This window comes from Bombina bombina, chromosome 6 (genome assembly GCF_027579735.1).
Source record: "Bombina bombina isolate aBomBom1 chromosome 6, aBomBom1.pri, whole genome shotgun sequence".
NCBI lineage: Eukaryota > Metazoa > Chordata > Amphibia > Anura > Bombinatoridae > Bombina > Bombina bombina.
Window position 1 is genome coordinate 377,701,389 of NC_069504.1, and position 20,494 is coordinate 377,721,882.

General features: G+C 43.3%; 1 protein-coding gene across 2 annotated transcripts in view; it reads right to left on the bottom strand.

Annotated features, from left to right (window-relative positions):
* The window catches only part of SIMC1 (SUMO interacting motifs containing 1), a 245,293-nt gene that overhangs the window by 123,880 nt on the left and 100,919 nt on the right, over window positions 1–20,494 (bottom strand). For both annotated transcript variants that reach the window (XM_053717080.1, XM_053717079.1), the window contains 2 exons: window positions 14,389–14,458; window positions 10,864–11,006 (listed from right to left, as the gene is read on the bottom strand). In XM_053717080.1, coding sequence (XP_053573055.1) covers window positions 10,864–11,006; window positions 14,389–14,458 — 213 coding nt within the window. The remainder of the gene's footprint in view (window positions 1–10,863; window positions 11,007–14,388; window positions 14,459–20,494) is intronic.

The following is a 20,494-nucleotide window of genomic DNA, read 5'->3' on the forward strand; positions in this document are numbered from 1 at the left end:
AGTCTCCGCCCATTGAATGATTTTGGTCACTTCTTCCATCGCCAGGGAACTCCTTGTTCCCCCCTGATGGTTGATGTACGCAACAGTCGTCATGTTGTCTGATTGAAACCGTATGAACTTGGCCTTTGCAAGCTGAGGCCAAGCCTTGAGAGCATTGAATATCGCTCTCAGTTCCAGAATATTTATCGGTAGAAGAGATTCTTCCCGAGACCAAAGACCCTGAGCTTTCAGGGGTCCCCAGACCGCGCCCCAGCCCATCAGACTGGCGTCGGTCGTGACAATGACCCACTCTGGTCTGCGGAAGGTCATCCCTTGTGACAGGTTGTCCAGTGACAGCCACCAACGGAGTGAGTCTCTGGTCCTCTGATTTACTTGTATCGTCGGAGACAAGTCTGTATAGTCCCCATTCCACTGACTGAGCATGCACAGTTGTAATGGTCTTAGATGAATGCGCGCAAAAGGAACTATGTCCATTGCCGCTACCATCAAACCTATTACTTCCATGCACTGCGCTATGGAAGGAAGAGGAACGGAATGAAGTGTTTGACAAGAGTTTAGAAGTTTTGTTTTTCTGGCCTCTGTCAGAAAAATCCTCATTTCTAAGGAGTCTATTATTGTTCCCAAGAAGGGAACCCTTGGTGACGGAGATAGAGAACTCTTTTCTACGTTCACTTTCCATCCGTGAGATCTGAGAAAGGCCAGGACTATGTCCGTGTGAGCCTTTGCTTGAGGAAGGGACGACGCTTGAATCAGAATGTCGTCCAAGTAAGGTACTACTGCAATGCCCCTTGGTCTTAGTACCGCTAGAAGGGACCCTAGTACCTTTGTGAAAATCCTTGGAGCAGTGGCTAATCCGAAAGTAAGTGCCACGAACTGGTAATGCTTGTCCAGGAATGCGAACCTTAGGAACCGATGATGTTCCTTGTGGATAGGAATATGTAGATACGCATCCTTTAAATCCACCGTGGTCATGAATTGACCTTCCTGGATGGAAGGAAGAATTGTTCGAATGGTTTCCATTTTGAACGATGGAACCTTGAGAAACTTGTTTAGGATCTTGAGATCTAAGATCGGTCTGAACGTTCCCTCTTTTTTGGGAACTACGAACAGATTGGAGTAGAACCCCATCCCTTGTTCTCCTAATGGAACAGGATGAATCACTCCCATTTTTAAAAGGTCTTCTACACAATGTAAGAATGCCTGTCTCTTTATGTGGTCTGAAGACAATTGAGACCTGTGGAACCTCCCCCTTGGGGGAAGCCCCTTGAATTCCAGAAGATAACCTTGGGAGACTATTTCTAGTGCCCAAGGATCCAGAACATCTCTTGCCCAAGCCTGAGCGAAGAGAGAGAGTCTGCCCCCCACCAGATCCGGTCCCGGATCGGGGGCCAACATTTCATGCTGTCTTGGTAGCAGTGGCAGGTTTCTTGGCCTGCTTTCCCTTGTTCCAGCCTTGCATTGGTCTCCAGGCTGGCTTGGCTTGAGAAGTATTACCCTCTTGCTTAGAGGACGTAGCACTTGGGGCTGGTCCGTTTCTACGAAAGGGACGAAAATTAGGTTTATTTTTGGCCTTGAAAGACCTATCCTGAGGAAGGGCGTGGCCCTTACCCCCAGTGATATCAGAGATAATCTCTTTCAAGTCAGGGCCAAACAGCGTTTTCCCCTTGAAAGGAATGTTAAGCAATTTGTTCTTGGAAGACGCATCCGCTGACCAAGATTTCAACCAAAGCGCTCTGCGCGCCACAATAGCAAACCCAGAATTTTTCGCCGCTAACCTAGCCAATTGCAAAGTGGCGTCTAGGGTGAAAGAATTAGCCAATTTGAGAGCACGGATTCTGTCCATAATCTCCTCATAAGGAGGAGAATCACTATCGATCGCCTTTTCTAGCTCATCGAACCAGAAACACGCGGCTGTAGTGACAGGGACAATGCATGAAATTGGTTGTAGAAGGTAACCTTGCTGAACAAACATCTTTTTAAGCAAACCTTCTAATTTTTTATCCATAGGATCTTTGAAAGCACAACTATCTTCTATGGGTATAGTGGTGCGTTTGTTTAAAGTAGAAACCGCCCCCTCGACCTTGGGGACTGTCTGCCATAAGTCCTTTCTGGGGTCGATCATAGGAAACAATTTTTTAAATATGGGGGGAGGGACGAAAGGTATACCGGGCCTTTCCCATTCTTTATTTACAATGTCCGCCACCCGCTTGGGTATAGGAAAAGCTTCTGGGGGCCCCGGGACCTCTAGGAACTTGTCCATTTTACATAGTTTCTCTGGGATGATCAAATTCTCACAATCATCCAGAGTGGATAACACCTCCTTAAGCAGAGCGCGGAGATGTTCCAACTTAAATTTAAATGTAATCACATCGGGTTCAGCTTGTTGAGAAATTTTCCCTGAATCTGAAATTTCTCCCTCAGACAAAACCTCCCTGGCCCCCTCAGACTGGCGTAGGGGCATTTCAGAACCATTATCAGCGTCCTCATGCTCTTCAGTATCTAAAACAGAGCAGTCGCGCTTGCGCTGATAAGTGGGCATTTTGGCTAAAATGTTTTTGATAGAATTATCCATTACAGCCGTTAATTGTTGCATAGTAAGGAGTATTGGCGCGCTAGATGTACTAGGGGCCTCCTGAGTGGGCAAGACTGGTGTAGACGAAGGAGGGGATGATGCAGTACCATGCTTACTCCCCTCACTTGAGGAATCATCTTGGGCATCATTTTCACAAAAATCGCATCTATTTAAATGAGAAGGAACCTTGGCTTCCCCACATTCAGAACACAGTCTATCTGGCAGTTCAGACATGTTAAACAGGCATAAACTTGATAACAAAGTACAAAAAACGTTTTAAAATAAAACCGTTACTGTCACTTTAAATTTTAAACTGAACACACTTTATTACTGCAATTGCGAAAAAATATGAAGGAATTGTTCAAAATTCACCAAAATTTCACCACAGTGTCTTAACGCCTTAAAAGTATTGCACACCAAATTTGGAAGCTTTAACCCTTAAAATAACGGAACCGGAGCCGTTTTTATCTTTAACCCCTTTACAGTCCCTGGTATCTGCTTTGCTGAGACCCAACCAAGCCCAAAGGGGAATACGATACCAAATGACGCCTTCAGAAAGTCTTTTCTATGTATCAGAGCTCCTCACACATGCGACTGCATGTCATGCTTCTCAAAAACAAGTGCGCAATACCGGCGCGAAAATGAGGCTCTGCCTATGATTAGGGAAAGCCCCTAGAGAATAAGGTGTCCAAAACAGTGCCTGCCGATATTATTTTACAAAATACCCAGATTAAAATGATTCCTCAAGGCTAAATAACAGAATTTATGTTTACCTGATAAATTACTTTCTCCAACGGTGTGTCCGGTCCACGGCGTCATCCTTACTTGTGGGATATTCTCTTCCCCAACAGGAAATGGCAAAGAGCCCAGCAAAGCTGGTCACATGATCCCTCCTAGGCTCCGCCTACCCCAGTCATTCGACCGACGTTAAGGAGGAATATTTGCATAGGAGAAACCATATGGTACCGTGGTGACTGTAGTTAAAGAAAATAAATTATCAGACCTGATTAAAAAAACCAGGGCGGGCCGTGGACCGGACACACCGTTGGAGAAAGTAATTTATCAGGTAAACATAAATTCTGTTTTCTCCAACATAGGTGTGTCCGGTCCACGGCGTCATCCTTACTTGTGGGAACCAATACCAAAGCTTTAGGACACGGATGAAGGGAGGGAGCAAATCAGGTCACCTAAATGGAAGGCACCACGGCTTGCAAAACCTCCCAAAAATAGCCTCAGAAGAAGCAAAAGTATCAAACTTGTAAAATTTGGTAAAAGTGTGCAGTGAAGACCAAGTCGCTGCCCTACATATCTGATCAACAGAAGCCTCGTTCTTGAAGGCCCATGTGGAAGCCACAGCCCTAGTGGAATGAGCTGTGATTCTTTCGGGAGGCTGCCGTCCGGCAGTCTCGTAAGCCAATCTGATGATGCTTTTAATCCAAAAAGAGAGAGAGGTAGAAGTTGCTTTTTGACCTCTCCTTTTACCGGAATAAACAACAAACAAGGAAGATGTTTGTCTAAAATCCTTTGTAGCATCTAAATAGAATTTTAGAGCGCGAACAACATCCAAATTGTGCAACAAACGTTCCTTCTTTGAAACTGGTTTCGGACACAGAGAAGGTACGATAATCTCCTGGTTAATGTTTTTGTTAGAAACAACTTTTGGAAGAAAACCAGGTTTAGTACGTAAAACCACCTTATCTGCATGGAACACCAGATAAGGAGGAGAACACTGCAGAGCAGATAATTCTGAAACTCTTCTAGCAGAAGAAATTGCAACTAAAAACAAAACTTTCCAAGATAATAACTTAATATCAACAGAATGCAAGGGTTCAAACGGAACCCCCTGAAGAACTGAAAGAACTAAATTGAGACTCCAAGGAGGAGTCAAAGGTTTGTAAACAGGCTTAATTCTAACCAGAGCCTGAACAAAGGCTTGAACATCTGGCACAGCGGCCAGCTTTTTGTGAAGTAACACAGACAAGGCAGAAATCTGTCCCTTCAGGGAACTTGCAGATAATCCTTTTTCCAATCCTTCTTGAAGGAAGGATAGAATCCTAGGAATCTTAACCTTGTCCCAAGGGAATCCTTTAGATTCACACCAACAGATATATTTTTTCCAAATTTTGTGGTAAATCTTTCTAGTTACAGGCTTTCTGGCCTGAACAAGAGTATCGATAACAGAATCTGAGAATCCTCGCTTCGATAAGATCAAGCGTTCAATCTCCAAGCAGTCAGCTGGAGTGAAACCAGATTCGGATGTTCGAACGGACCCTGAACAAGAAGGTCTCGTCTCAAAGGTAGCTTCCAAGGAGGAGCCGATGACATATTCACCAGATCTGCGTACCAAGTCCTGCGTGGCCACGCAGGAGCTATCAAGATCACCGACACCCTCTTCTGATTGATCCTGGCTACCAGCCTGGGGATGAGAGGAAACGGCGGGAACACATAAGCTAGTTTGAAGGTCCAAGGTGCTACTAGTGCATCCACTAGAGCCGCCTTGGGATCCCTGGATCTGGACCCGTAGCAAGGAACTTTGAAGTTCTGACGAGAGGCCATCAGATCCATGTCTGGAATGCCCCACAGCTGAGTGACTTGGGCAAAGATTTCCGGATGGAGTTCCCACTCCCCCGGATGCAATGTCTGACGACTCAGAAAATCCGCTTCCCAATTTTCCACTCCTGGGATGTGGATAGCAGACAGGTGGCAGGAGTGAGACTCCGCCCATAGAATGATTTTGGTCACTTCTTCCATCGCCAGGGAACTCCTTGTTCCCCCCTGATGGTTGATGTACGCAACAGTTGTCATGTTGTCTGATTGAAACCGTATGAACTTGGCCCTCGCTAGCTGAGGCCAAGCCTTGAGAGCATTGAATATCGCTCTCAGTTCCAGAATATTTATCGGTAGAAGAGATTCTTCCCGAGACCAAAGACCCTGAGCTTTCAGGGATCCCCAGACCGCGCCCCAGCCCATCAGACTGGCGTCGGTCGTGACAATGACCCACTCTGGTCTGCGGAATGTCATCCCTCGTGACAGGTTGTCCAGGGACAGCCACCAACGGAGTGAGTCTCTGGTCCTCTGATTTACTTGTATCTTCGGAGACAAGTCTGTATAGTCCCCATTCCACTGACTGAGCATGCACAGTTGTAATGGTCTTAGATGAATGCGTGCAAAAGGAACTATGTCCATTGCCGCTACCATCAACCCGATCACTTCCATGCACTGAGCTATGGAAGGAAGAGGAACGGAATGAAGTATCCGACAAGAGTCTAGAAGTTTTGTTTTTCTGGCCTCTGTCAGAAAAATCCTCATTTCTAAGGAGTCTATTATTGTTCCCAAGAAGGGAACCCTTGTTGGCGGAGATAGAGAACTCTTTTCCACGTTCACTTTCCATCCGTGAGATCTGAGAAAGGCCAGGACAATGTCCGTGTGAGCCTTTGCTTGAGGAAGGGACGACGCTTGAATCAGAATGTCGTCCAAGTAAGGTACTACAGCAATGCCCCTTGGTCTTAGCACAGCTAGAAGGGACCCTAGTACCTTTGTGAAAATCCTTGGAGCAGTGGCTAATCCGAAAGGAAGCGCCACGAACTGGTAATGTTTGTCCAGGAATGCGAACCTCAGGAACCGATGATGTTCCTTGTGGATAGGAATATGTAGATACGCATCCTTTAAATCCACCGTGGTCATGAATTGACCTTCCTGGATGGAAGGAAGAATAGTTCGAATGGTTTCCATCTTGAACGATGGAACCTTGAGAAACTTGTTTAAGATCTTGAGATCTAAGATTGGTCTGAACGTTCCCTCTTTTTTGGGAACTATAAACAGATTGGAGTAGAACCCCATCCCTTGTTCTCTTAATGGAACGGGATGAATCACTCCCATTTTTAACAGGTCTTCTACACAATGTAAGAATGCCTGTCTTTTTATGTGGTCTGAAGACAACTGAGACCTGTGGAACCTCCCCCTTGGGGGAAGTCCCTTGAATTCCAGAAGATAACCTTGGGAGACTATTTCTAGCGCCCAAGGATCCAGAACATCTCTTGCCCAAGCCTGAGCGAAGAGAGAGAGTCTGCCCCCCACCAGATCCGGTCCCGGATCGGGGGCCAACATTTCATGCTGTCTTGGTAGCAGTGGCAGGTTTCTTTCCCTTGTTCCAGCCTTGCATTGGTCTCCAAGCTGGCTTGGCTTGAGAAGTATTACCCTCTTGCTTAGAGGACGTAGCACTTTGGGCTGGTCCGTTTCTACGAAAGGGACGAAAATTAGGTTTATTTTTTGCCTTGAAAGGCCGATCCTGAGGAAGGGCGTGGCCCTTACCCCCAGTGATATCCGAGATAATCTCTTTCAAGTCAGGGCCAAACAGCGTTTTCCCCTTGAAAGGAATGTTAAGTAGCTTGTTCTTGGAAGACGCATCAGCCGACCAAGATTTCAACCAAAGCGCTCTGCGCGCCACAATAGCAAACCCAGAATTCTTAGCCGCTAACCTAGCCAATTGCAAAGTGGCGTCTAGGGTGAAAGAATTAGCCAATTTGAGAGCATTGATTCTGTCCATAATCTCCTCATAAGGAGGAGAATCACTGTCGACCGCCTTTATCAGCTCATCGAACCAGAAACATGCGGCTGTAGCGACAGGGACAATGCATGAAATTGGTTGTAGAAGGTAACCCTGCTGAACAAACATCTTTTTAAGCAAACCTTCTAATTTTTTATCCATAGGATCTTTGAAAGCACAACTATCCTCTATGGGTATAGTGGTGCGTTTGTTTAAAGTGGAAACCGCTCCCTCGACCTTGGGGACTGTCTGCCATAAGTCCTTTCTGGGGTCGACCATAGGAAACAATTTTTTAAATATGGGGGGAGGGACGAAAGGAATACCGGGCCTTTCCCATTCTTTATTAACAATGTCCGCCACCCGCTTGGGTATAGGAAAAGCTTCTGGGAGCCCCGGCACCTCTAGGAACTTGTCCATTTTACATAGTTTCTCTGGGATGACCAACTTGTCACAATCATCCAGAGTGGATAATACCTCCTTAAGCAGAATGCGGAGATGTTCCAACTTAAATTTAAATGCAATCACATCAGGTTCAGCTTGTTGAGAAATGTTCCCTGAATCAGTAATTTCTCCCTCAGACAAAACCTCCCTGGCCCCATCAGACTGAGTTAGGGGCCCTTCAGAAATATTAATATCAGCGTCGTCATGCTCTTCAGTATCTAAAACAGAGCAGTCGCGCTTACGCTGATAAGTGTTCATTTTGGCTAAAATGTTTTTGACAGAATTATCCATTACAGCCGTTAATTGTTGCATAGTAAGGAGTATTGGCGCGCTAGATGTACTAGGGGCCTCCTGAGTGGGCAAGACTCGTGTAGACGAAGGAGGGAATGATGCAGTACCATACTTACTCCCCTCACTTGAGGAATCATCTTGGGCATCATTGTCATTGTCACATAAATCACATTTATTTAAATGAATAGGAATTCTGGCTTCCCCACATTCAGAACACAGTCTATCTGGTAGTTCAGACATGTTAAACAGGCATAAACTTGATAACAAGTACAAAAAACGTTTTAAAATAAAACCGTTACTGTCACTTTAAATTTTAAACTGAACACACTTTATTACTGCAAATGCGAAAAAACATGAAGGAATTGTTCAAAATTCACCAAATTTTCACCACAGTGTCTTAAAGCCTTAAAAGTATTGCACACCAAATTTGGAAGCTTTAACCCTTAAAATAACGGAACCGGAGCCGTTTTGAACTTTAACCCCTTTACAGTCCCTGGTATCTGCTTTGCTGAGACCCAACCAAGCCCCAAGGGGAATACGATACCAAATGACGCCTTCAGAAAGTCTTTTCTAAGTATCAGAGCTCCTCTCACATGCGACTGCATGCCATGCCTCTCAAAAACAAGTGCGCAACACCGGCGCGAAAATGAGGCTCTGCCTATGCTTTGGGAAAGCCCCTAAAGAATAAGGTGTCTAAAACAGTGCCTGCCGATATTATTATATCAAAATACCCAGATAAAATGATTCCTCAAGGCTAAATATGTGTTAATAATCAATCGATTTAGCCCAAAAAAAGTCTACAGTCTTAATAAGCCCTTTTTGAAGCCCTTATTTACAATCGTAATAAACATGGCTTACCGGATCCCAGAGGGAAAATGACAGCTTCCAGCATTACATCGTCTTGTTAGAATGTGTCATACCTCAAGCAGCAAGAGACTGCTCACTGTTCCCCCAACTGAAGTTAATTGCTCTCAACAGTCCTGTGTGGAACAGCCATGGATTTTAGTGACTGTTGCTAAAATCATTTTCCTCATACAAACAGAAATCTTCATCTCTTTTCTGTTTCTGAGTAAATAGTACATACCAGCACTATTTCAAAATAACAAACTCTTGATTGAATAATAAAAACTACAGTTAAACACTAAAAAACTCTAAGCCATCTCCGTGGAGATGTTGCCTGTACAACGGCAAAGAGAATGGCTGGGGTAGGCGGAGCCTAGGAGGGATCATGTGACCAGCTTTGCTGGGCTCTTTGCCATTTCCTGTTGGGGAAGAGAATATCCCACAAGTAAGGATGACGCCGTGGACCGGACACACCTATGTTGGAGAAATGTTTATATATGAATCGATTTAGCCCAGAAAATGTCTACAGTCTTAACAAGCCCTTGTGAAGCCCTTATTTACTGTCTGTAATAAAAATGGCTTACCGGATCCCATAGGGAAAATGACAGCTTCCAGCATTACATCGTCTTGTTAGAATGTGTCATACCTCAAGCAGCAAAAGTCTGCTCACTGTTCCCCCAACTGAAGTTAATTCCTCTCAACAGTCCTGTGTGGAACAGCCATCGATTTTAGTAACGGTTGCTAAAATCATTTTCCTCTTACAAACAGAAATCTTCATCTCTTTTCTGTTTCAGAGTAAATAGTACATACCAGCACTATTTTAAAATAACAAACTCTTGATTGAATAATAAAAACTACAGTTAAACACTAAAAAACTCTAAGCCATCTCCGTGGAGATGTTGCCTGTACAACGGCAAAGAGAATGACTGGGGTAGGCGGAGCCTAGGAGGGATCATGTGACCAGCTTTGCTGGGCTCTTTGCCATTTCCTGTTGGGGAAGAGAATATCCCACAAGTAAGGATGACGCCGTGGACCGGACACACCTATGTTGGAGAAAGGAAGATATTTTACCTCACAATTTCCTCAGCTCAGCAGAGTAAGTGCTGTGTAAAAAGTTACTCAGCTGCTCCCAGCTGCAGTTAAAAAAAATAAAAATGAAGAAATGAACATCAGCCAATCAGCAGTGCTGAGGTCATGAACTCTTTTACTGTGATCTCATGAGATTTGACTTAACTCTCATGAGATTTCATTGTAAACTTCCCTAATCTGAATAGGGAAATAATATGAGAGTGCACGAGGCTCATCCTTTCAGCTGTCCCAGGACAGACATACTAATATGCTGCTTAGAAATCCTTTACAATGGGATATGGCTACTGAGGAACTTTTGAGGTAAAATATCTTTCTTTTTTACATAGAGATGTTCAGGTGATATTTTCTAGTCAGCTTTTTACAGCTATGCTGCATCACTTTCAAGTGTTTAAACATTTGGTTATTATGGCCCTTTAGCGCTGGTGTGTTGAGGAGTCTTGCCTTCTCCTAGTGGCCAGAAGGGGAATATTCCCCATATGATAGCTTGTGAACTCTTCCCATCTGATGAAAAAGCATGCAAATCTTTTGAATGTTGTCAATATCTATCTTTACTGTAAAAGTTAGGGACTGACAAAAAAGCTCATGCATTTTTCAACCAACCACTGTAGCACGTAGGAGCATCAGGGTTCTACATTTCATGCAATGTACTCCAGCCCATAGTTGGGTGGGGGGGGGGGGGGGGGGGGGTTTGAAGAGTGGAAACATTTATCCTTTCATTTTCACCAATAAAATTAAAGCAGTTCATGAAGCAATGAAGGCGTTTAGTGAGGTTTTAAAGGGAAACACCACATTCTATGCACCTCCCTCAAATCATGGGTGCTGCCATTATGAAACCTAGGTTACTCCGCAGGTACTGTATCTGAAGGAGAGTTGCTGCACATGTGTAAACATATCGGCACTGGTATGTAGTGAAAGCTAGATTTCATCATGGGGGGACACATGACTAGAGGGAGGTGGAAATAACCTCAATACTATTCTTGTAAAATGTATTTAGTGTAAAACTTTTTCTACTACAAAAGTTAATTAAAAGGGAAATTAGATTGCCCTACATATAATTTACTAAGCTGATTTGTATAATTACCTTATGTTTGCAAAACTCTTGTCACAAGATAACATAGATTTTGCCAGGCATTTTTGTAGAGATCGCCTCTGTACGTGCAGCTGGAAGTCATCATCTAAAGTCTGAACAACATATTGGAGGAAGAGCAGTCGTGCAGGGTGTTTCTGCAAAGATTATGCATATGTAAATATTTTTGGTTTGTTTGTTTCAAGAAAAGTTAAAAAAATTGGGTAATCCTAGGATTACCCAGTGGCTGTGGGTTAAGCCCAAAATAAGAATCATATTTTGGGCTTTATCCGGGTAATCCTAGGATTACCCAAACTCTTCTGGATAAAACTAATAAAATCATACAATGGGCTTTACCTGGGTAATGCTAGGAAAACACACCAACAGTAAATTAAACATTTTTATTTTGGATTTCAAACACTTATGTTTTGTACATTGTTACAACAGAAAATTAAACATTTTTATATTTCATGTGTGTATTTTTCATGTTTTGTACCATCTTTTGTTACAACAGGAAATTAAACATTTTTGTGCTCTTGGACATACCGGACTGTCTGTCGCACGCGCAATCTGTCTGAGAAACTTTAAAAGCACGTTGTGGGGGGTGGGACCCATAGTTAGGTTGCCAGTGGCAGTTGCGGCGCCCGAGGCTCTGATTAGAACAGAACTCTCTGGAGCGGAGCTTACCTCGGGTGTTAATGCATGATCTCGTTGGTCCATGTCTCCATGAGGTCACTGGATACACAACCAATCAGATTAGATCATGCATTAATGGCCGAGGGCAGATACGCTCCAGAGAGTTCTGTTCTAATCAGAGCCTCAGGCACCGCAACCGCCTCTCGGAACACAACGATGGGTCCCACCCACCAGGACATGCTTTTAAAGGTTCTAGGACAGACCAGACTGTTATCTGACGGACATTTGTCTGTCAGATTATTATCTGTTGCAAACGCACGTCACGGGGGGTGGGGGGGGGGTGGGACCCATGGTTAGGTTCCCAGAGGCTGTTGCGGCGCCCGAGGCTCTGATTAAAACAGAACTCTCTGGAGCGTATCTGCCCTCGGTCATTAATGCATGATCTTATCTGATTGGTTGTGCATCCAGTGACCTCAGAGACACAGACCAATCAGATAATGTATTAACGGCTGAGGGCATATAAACTCCAAAAAGTTCTGTTCTAATCAGAGCTTCGGGCGCCGCAACCACCTCTGGGAAACGAAACATGGGTCCCACCCTCCCTCCCCACAACAAGCTTTTAAAGTTTCTCTGACAGAATGCGTACGCGACAGACAGTCTGGTCTGTCCAAGAACAACAAAAATTCCTGTTTAAAAAAAAAAAAAAAAAGATAGAAAACATATGAAAAATAAAAATGTTTCATGTTGTAAACATATGAAAAATACACATGATATAAAAATATTTAATTTCCTGTTGTAACAAAACATAAGTGTGTGTGTAATACAAAATAAAAATGTTTAATTTACTGTTGGTGTGTTTTCCTAGCATTACCTGGGTAAAGCCAGTTGTATGATTTTATTAGCTTTATCCAAAAGTGTTTGGGTAATTCTATGATTACCCGGGTAAAGCCCAAAATATGATCTTTATCCTAGGAATACCCGGATTTCTGACATAACCTATAAAATAGACATATACATATATATACAGGGAGTGCAGAATTATTAGGCAAGTTGTATTTTTGAGGATTAATTTTATTATTGAACAATAACCATGTTCTCAATGAACCCAAAAAACTCATTAATATCAAAGCTGAATATTTTTGGAAGTAGTTTTTATAGTTTCTTTTTAGTTTTAGCTATTTTAGGGGGATATCTGTGTGTGCAGGTGACTATTACTGTGCATAATTATTAGGCAACTTAACAAAAAACAAATATATACCCATTTCAATTATTTATTTTTACCAGTGAAACCAATATAACATCTCAACATTCACAAATATACATTTCTGACATTCAAAAACAAAACAAAAACAAATCAGTGACCAATATAGCCACCTTTCTTTGCAAGGACACTCAAAAGCCTGCCATCCATGGATTCTGTCAGTGTTTTGATCTGTTCACCATCAACATTGCGTGCAGCAGCAACCACAGCCTCCCAGACACTGTTCAGAGAGGTGTACTGTATTCCCTCCTTGTAAATCTCACATTTGATGATGGACCACAGGTTCTCAATGGGGTTCAGATCAGGTGAACAAGGAGGCCATGTCATTAGATTTTCTTCTTTTATACCCTTTCTTGCCAGCCACCCTTTGGAGTACTTGGACACGTGTTATGGAGCATTGTCCTGCATGAAAATCATGTTTTTCTTGAAGGATGCAGACTTCTTCCTGTACCACTGCTTGAAGAAGGTGTCTTCCAGAAACTGGCAGTAGGACTGGGAGTTGAGCTTGACTCCATCCTCAACCCGAAAAGGCCCCACAAGCTCATCTTTGATGATACCAGCCCAAACCAGTACTCCACCTCCACCTTGCTGGCGTCTGAGTCGGACTGGAGCTCTCTGCCCTTTACCAATCCAGCCACGGGCCCATCCATCTGGCCCATGAAGACTCACTCTCATTTCATCAGACCATAAAACCTTAGAAAAATCAGTCTTGAGATATTTCTTGGCCCAGTCTTGACGTTTCAGCTTGTGTGTCTTGTTCAGTGGTGGTCGTCTTTCAGCCTTTCTTACCTTGGCCATGTCTCTGAGTATTGCACACCTTGTGCTTTTGGGCACTCCAGTGATGTTGCAGCTCTGAAATATGGCCAAACTGGTGGCAAGTGGCATCTTGGCAGCTGCACGCTTGACTTTTCTCAGTTCATGGGCAGTTATTTTGCGCCTTGGTTTTTCCACACGCTTCTTGCGACCCTGTTGACTATTTTGAATGAAACGCTTGATTGTTCGATGATCACGCTTCAGAAGTTTTGCAATTTTAAGAGTGCTGCATGCCTCTGCAAGATATCTCAGTATTTTTTACTTTTCTGAGCCTGTCAAGTCCTTCTTTTGACCCATTTTGCCAAAGGAAAGGAAGTTGCCTAATAATTATGCACACCTGATATAGGGTGTTTATGTCATTAGACCACACCCCTTCTCATTACAGAGATGCACATCACCTAATATGCTTAATTGGTAGTAGGCTTTCGAGCCTATTCAGCTTGGAGTAAGACAACATGCATAAAGAGGATGATGTGGTCAAAATACTCATTTGCCTAATAATTCTGCACTCCCTATATATATATATATATATATATATATATATATATATATATATATATATATATATATATATATATATATATATATATATATATATATACACATATATACATACACATATACACATATACACATACATATATAATAGGTAATTGATATTAACCCCTTAAGCCAAAGGGAAGCTTAAAAAAAAAAAAAAAAAAAATTGGGGGCAAGTTCTATGAAATTCCTGATAGGGAAAGGGTTAAAATTATTTCCGACACCTTAATATAATTTTACTTTATTTGGATGTGAACCAGATTTGGCGATTTGTGAGTTTCTTCCTGTACCTCTTTCTCCATCATCTCTGTAAACAGATTCCAATCCCATGGCACAGTAGATAACTTAACTGGGTGGAGCCTGAAATGAATAAAAAAAAATGCAAGACTTCAAACTCTACCAGTATATTGCAATATCTACACTAGCACCTGAATCTTAATACTAGTAGGATGGTAATGGAAGTATACTCTGTTTAATAGAGTTCTCATCACTACAGACCAGCTAAAACATATCGGAAATTAAGTATTTCAGGTGGCAGCTTTAGGTACAAATGAGCCATCTTTGGCAAAGGAGGAATAGTAAAACTTGAAGTTCAGCAGAGATATGATAAACTACAAATAAAACAAATGTGTCAGAATTAGGTTTGTGAAGCTCATTGTTTGCTTTCAGGCCTGGATAACAAAATTCTAGACTTCATTACAGAAAAAGGGGGCAAAATAAAACAGAATTTATGTTTACCTGATAAATTACTTTCTCCAACGGTGTGTCCGGTCCACGGCGTCATCCTTACTTGTGGGATATTCTCTTCCCCAACAGGAAATGGCAAAGAGCCCAGCAAAGCTGGTCACATGATCCCTCCTAGGCTCCGCCTACCCCAGTCATTCGACCGACGTAAAGGAGGAATATTTGCATAGGAGAAACCATATGATACCGTGGTGACTGTAGTTAAAGAAAATAAATTATCAGACCTGATTAAAAAACCAGGGCGGGCCGTGGACCGGACACACCGTTGGAGAAAGTAATTTATCAGGTAAACATAAATTCTGTTTTCTCCAACATAGGTGTGTCCGGTCCACGGCGTCATCCTTACTTGTGGGAACCAATACCAAAGCTTTAGGACACGGATGAAGGGAGGGAGCAAATCAGGTCACCTAAATGGAAGGCACCACGGCTTGCAAAACCTCTCTCCCAAAAATAGCCTCAGAAGAAGCAAAAGTATCAAACTTGTAAAATTTGGTAAAAGTGTGCAGTGAAGACCAAGTCGCTGCCCTACATATCTGATCAACAGAAGCCTCGTTCTTGAAGGCCCATGTGGAAGCCACAGCCCTAGTGGAATGAGCTGTGATTCTTTCAGGAGGCTGCCGTCCGGCAGTCTCATAAGCCAATCTGATGATGCTTTTAATCCAAAAAGAGAGAGAGGTAGAAGTTGCTTTTTGACCTCTCCTTTTACCAGAATAAACAACAAACAAGGAAGATGTTTGTCTAAAATCCTTTGTAGCATCTAAATAGAATTTTAGAGCGCGAACAACATCCAAATTGTGCAACAAACGTTCCTTCTTTGAAACTGGATTCGGACACAAAGAAGGCACGACTATCTCCTGGTTAATGTTTTTGTTAGAAACAACTTTCGGAAGAAAACCAGGTTTAGTACGTAAAACCACCTTATCTGCATGGAACACCAGATAAGGAGGAGAACACTGCAGAGCAGATAATTCTGAAACTCTTCTAGCAGAAGAAATTGCAACCAAAAACAAAACTTTCCAAGATAATAACTTAATGTCAACGGAATGTAAGGGTTCAAACGGAACCCCCTGAAGAACTGAAAGAACTAAGTTGAGACTCCAAGGAGGAGTCAAAGGTTTGTAAACAGGCTTGATTCTAACCAGAGCCTGAACAAAGGCTTGAACATCTGGCACAGCTGCCAGCTTTTTGTGAAGTAACACAGACAAGGCAGAAATCTGTCCCTTCAAGGAACTTGCAGATAATCCTTTCTCCAATCCTTCTTGAAGAAAGGATAGAATCTTAGGAATTTTTACCTTGTCCCAAGGGAATCCTTTAGATTCACACCAACAGATATATTTTTTCCATATTTTGTGGTAAATTTTTCTAGTTACAGGCTTTCTGGCCTGAACAAGAGTATCAATAACAGAATCTGAGAACCCTCGTTTTGATAAGATCAAGCGTTCAATCTCCAAGCAGTCAGCTGGAGTGAGACCAGATTCGGATGTTCGAACGGACCTTGAACAAGAAGGTCTCGTCTCAAAGGTAGCTTCCATGGTGGAGCCGATGACATTCACCAGATCTGCATACCAAGTCCTGCGTGGCCACGCAGGAGCTATCAAGATCACCGACGCCCTCTCCTGATTGATCCTGGCTACCAGCCTGGGGATGAGAGGAAACGGCGGGAATACATAAGCTAGTTTGAAGGTCCAAGGTGCTACTAGTGCATCTACTAGAGTCGCCTTGGGATCCCTGGATCTGGACCCGTAGCAAGGAACCTTGAAGTTCTGACGAGAGGCCATCAGATCCATGTCTGGAATGCCCCACAGTTGAGTAATTTGGGCAAAGATTTCCGGATGGAGTTCCCACTCCCCCGGATGTAATGTCTGACGACTCAGAAAATCCGCTTCCCAATTTTCCACTCCTGGGATGTGGATTGCAGACAGGTGGCAGGAGTGAGTCTCCGCCCATTGAATGATTTTGGTCACTTCTTCCATCGCCAGGGAACTCCTTGTTCCCCCCTGATGGTTGATGTACGCAACAGTCGTCATGTTGTCTGATTGAAACCGTATGAACTTGGCCTTTGCTAGCTGAGGCCAAGCCTTGAGAGCATTGAATATCGCTCTCAGTTCCAGAATATTTATCGGTAGAAGAGATTCTTCCCGAGACCAAAGACCCTGAGCTTTCAGGGGTCCCCAGACCGCGCCCCAGCCCATCAGACTGGCGTCGGTCGTGACAATGACCCACTCTGGTCTGCGGAAGGTCATCCCTTGTGACAGGTTGTCCAGGGACAGCCACCAACGGAGTGAGTCTCTGGTCCTCTGATTTACTTGTATCGTCGGAGACAAGTCAGTATAGTCCCCATTCCACTGACTGAGCATGCACAGTTGTAATGGTCTTAGATGAATGCGCGCAAAAGGAACTATGTCCATTGCCGCTACCATCAAACCTATTACTTCCATGCACTGCGCTATGGAAGGAAGAGGAACGGAATGAAGTGTTTGACAAGAGTTTAGAAGTTTTGTTTTTCTGGCCTCTGTCAGAAAAATCCTCATTTCTAAGGAGTCTATTATTGTTCCCAAGAAGGGAACCCTTGTTGACGGAGATAGAGAACTCTTTTCTACGTTCACTTTCCATCCGTGAGATCTGAGAAAGGCCAGGACTATGTCCGTGGGAGCCTTTGCTTGAGGAAGGGACGACGCTTGAATCAGAATGTCGTCCAAGTAAGGTACTACTGCAATGCCCCTTGGTCTTAGTACCGCTAGAAGGGACCCTAGTACCTTTGTGAAAATCCTTGGAGCAGTGGCTAATCCGAAAGGAAGTGCCACGAACTGGTAATGCTTGTCCAGGAATGCGAACCTTAGGAACCGATGATGTTCCTTGTGGATAGGAATATGTAGATACGCATCCTTTAAATCCACCGTGGTCATGAATTGACCTTCCTGGATGGAAGGAAGAATTGTTCGAATGGTTTCCATTTTGAACGATGGAACCTTGAGAAACTTGTTTAGGATCTTGAGATCTAAGATTGGTCTGAACGTTCCCTCTTTTTTGGGAACTACGAACAGATTGGAGTAGAACCCCATCCCTTGTTCTCCTAATGGAACAGGATGAATCACTCCCATTTTTAACATTGTCTTCTACACAATGTAAGAATGCCTGTCTCTTTATGTGGTCTGAAGACAATTGAGACCTGTGGAACCTCCCCCTTGGGGGAAGCCCCTTGAATTCCAGAAGATAACCTTGGGAGACTATTTCTAGTGCCCAAGGATCCAGAACATCTCTTGCCCAAGCCTGAGCGAAGAGAGAGAGTCTGCCCCCCACCAGATCCGGTCCCGGATCGGGGGCCAACATTTCATGCTGTCTTGGTAGCAGGTTTCTTGGCCTGCTTTCCCTTGTTCCAGCCTTGCATTGGTCTCCAGGCTGGCTTGGCTTGAGAAGTATTACCCTCTTGCTTAGAGGACGTAGCACTTGGGGCTGGTCCGTTTCTACGAAAGGGACGAAAATTAGGTTTATTTTTGGCCTTGAAAGACCTATCCTGAGGAAGGGCGTGGCCCTTACCCCCAGTGATATCAGAGATAATCTCTTTCAAGTCAGGGCCAAACAGCGTTTTCCCCTTGAAAGGAATGTTAAGCAATTTGTTCTTGGAAGACGCATCCGCTGACCAAGATTTCAACCAAAGCGCTCTGCGCGCCACAATAGCAAACCCAGAATTTTTTGCCGCTAACCTAGCCAATTGCAAAGTGGCGTCTAGGGTGAAAGAATTAGCCAATTTGAGAGCACGGATTCTGTCCATAATCTCCTCATAAGGAGGAGAATCACTATCGATCGCCTTTTCTAGCTCATCGAACCAGAAACACGCGGCTGTAGTGACAGGGACAATGCATGAAATTGGTTGTAGAAGGTAACCTTGCTGAACAAACATCTTTTTAAGCAAACCTTCTAATTTTTTATCCATAGGATCTTTGAAAGCACAACTATCTTCTATGGGTATAGTGGTGCGTTTGTTTAAAGTAGAAACCGCCCCCTCGACCTTGGGGACTGTCTGCCATAAGTCCTTTCTGGGGTCGACCATAGGAAACAATTTTTTAAATATGGGGGGAGGGACGAAAGGTATACCGGGCCTTTCCCATTCTTTATTTACAATGTCCGCCACCCGCTTGGGTATAGGAAAAGCTTCTGGGGGCCCCGGGACCTCTAGGAACTTGTCCATTTTACATAGTTTCTCTGGGATGATCAAATTCTCACAATCATCCAGAGTGGATAATACCTCCTTAAGCAGAGCGCGGAGATGTTCCAACTTAAATTTAAATGTAATCACATCGGGTTCAGCTTGTTGAGAAATTTTCCCTGAATCTGAAATTTCGCCCTCAGACAAAACCTCCCTGGCCCACTCAGACTGGTGTAGGGGCATTTCAGAACCATTATCATCAGCGTCCTCATGCTCTTCAGCATCTAAAACAGAGCAGTCGCGCTTACGCTGATAAGTGGGCATTTTGGCTAAAATGTTTTTGATAGAATTATCCATTACAGCCGTTAATTGTTGCATAGTAAGGAGTATTGGCGCGCTAGATGTACTAGGGGCCTCCTGAGTGGGCAAGACTAGTGTAGACGAAGGAGGGGATGATGCAGTACCATGCTTACTCCCCTCACTTGAGGAATCATCTTGGGCATCATTTTCTGTGTCACATAAATCACATCTATTTAAATGAGAAGGAACCTTGGCTTCCCCACATTCAGAACACAGTCTATCTGGTAGTTCAGACATGTTAAACAGGCATAAACTTGATAACAAAGTACAAAAAACGTTTTAAAATAAAACCGTTACTGTCACTTTAAATTTTAAACTGAACACACTTTATTACTGCAATTGCGAAAAAGTATGAAGGAATTGTTCAAAATTCACCAAAATTTCACCACAGTGTCTTAAAGCCTTAAAAGTATTGCACACCAAATTTGGAAGCTTTAACCCTTAAAATAACAGAACCGGAGCCGTTTTTATCTTTAACCCCTTTACAGTCCCTGGTATCTGCTTTGCTGAGACCCAACCAAGCCCAAAGGGGAATACGATACCAAATGACGCCTTCAGAAAGTCTTTTCTATGTATCAGAGCTCCTCACACATGCGACTGCATGTCATGCTTCTCAAAAACAAGTGCGCAATACCGGCGCGAAAATGAGGCTCTGCCTATGATTAGGGAAAGCCCCTAGAGAATAAGGTGTCCAAAACAGTGCCTGCCGATATTATTTTACAAAATACCCAGACTAAATATGTTTATATATGAATCGATTTAGCCCAGAAAATGTCTACAGTCTTAACAAGCCCTTTTGAAGCCCTTATTTACTGTCTGTAATAAAAATGGCTTACCGGATCCCATAGGGAAAATGACAGCTTCCAGCATTACATCGTCTTGTTAGAATGTGTCATACCTCAAGCAGCAAAAGTCTGCTCACTGTTCCCCCAACTGAAGTTAATTCCTCTCAACAGTCCTGTGTGGAACAGCCATCGATTTTAGTAACGGTTGCTAAAATCATTTTCCTCTTACAAACAGAAATCTTCATCTCTTTTCTGTTTCAGAGTAAATAGTACATACCAGCACTATTTTAAAATAACAAACTCTTGATTGAATAATAAAAACTACAGTTAAACACTAAAAAACTCTAAGCCATCTCCGTG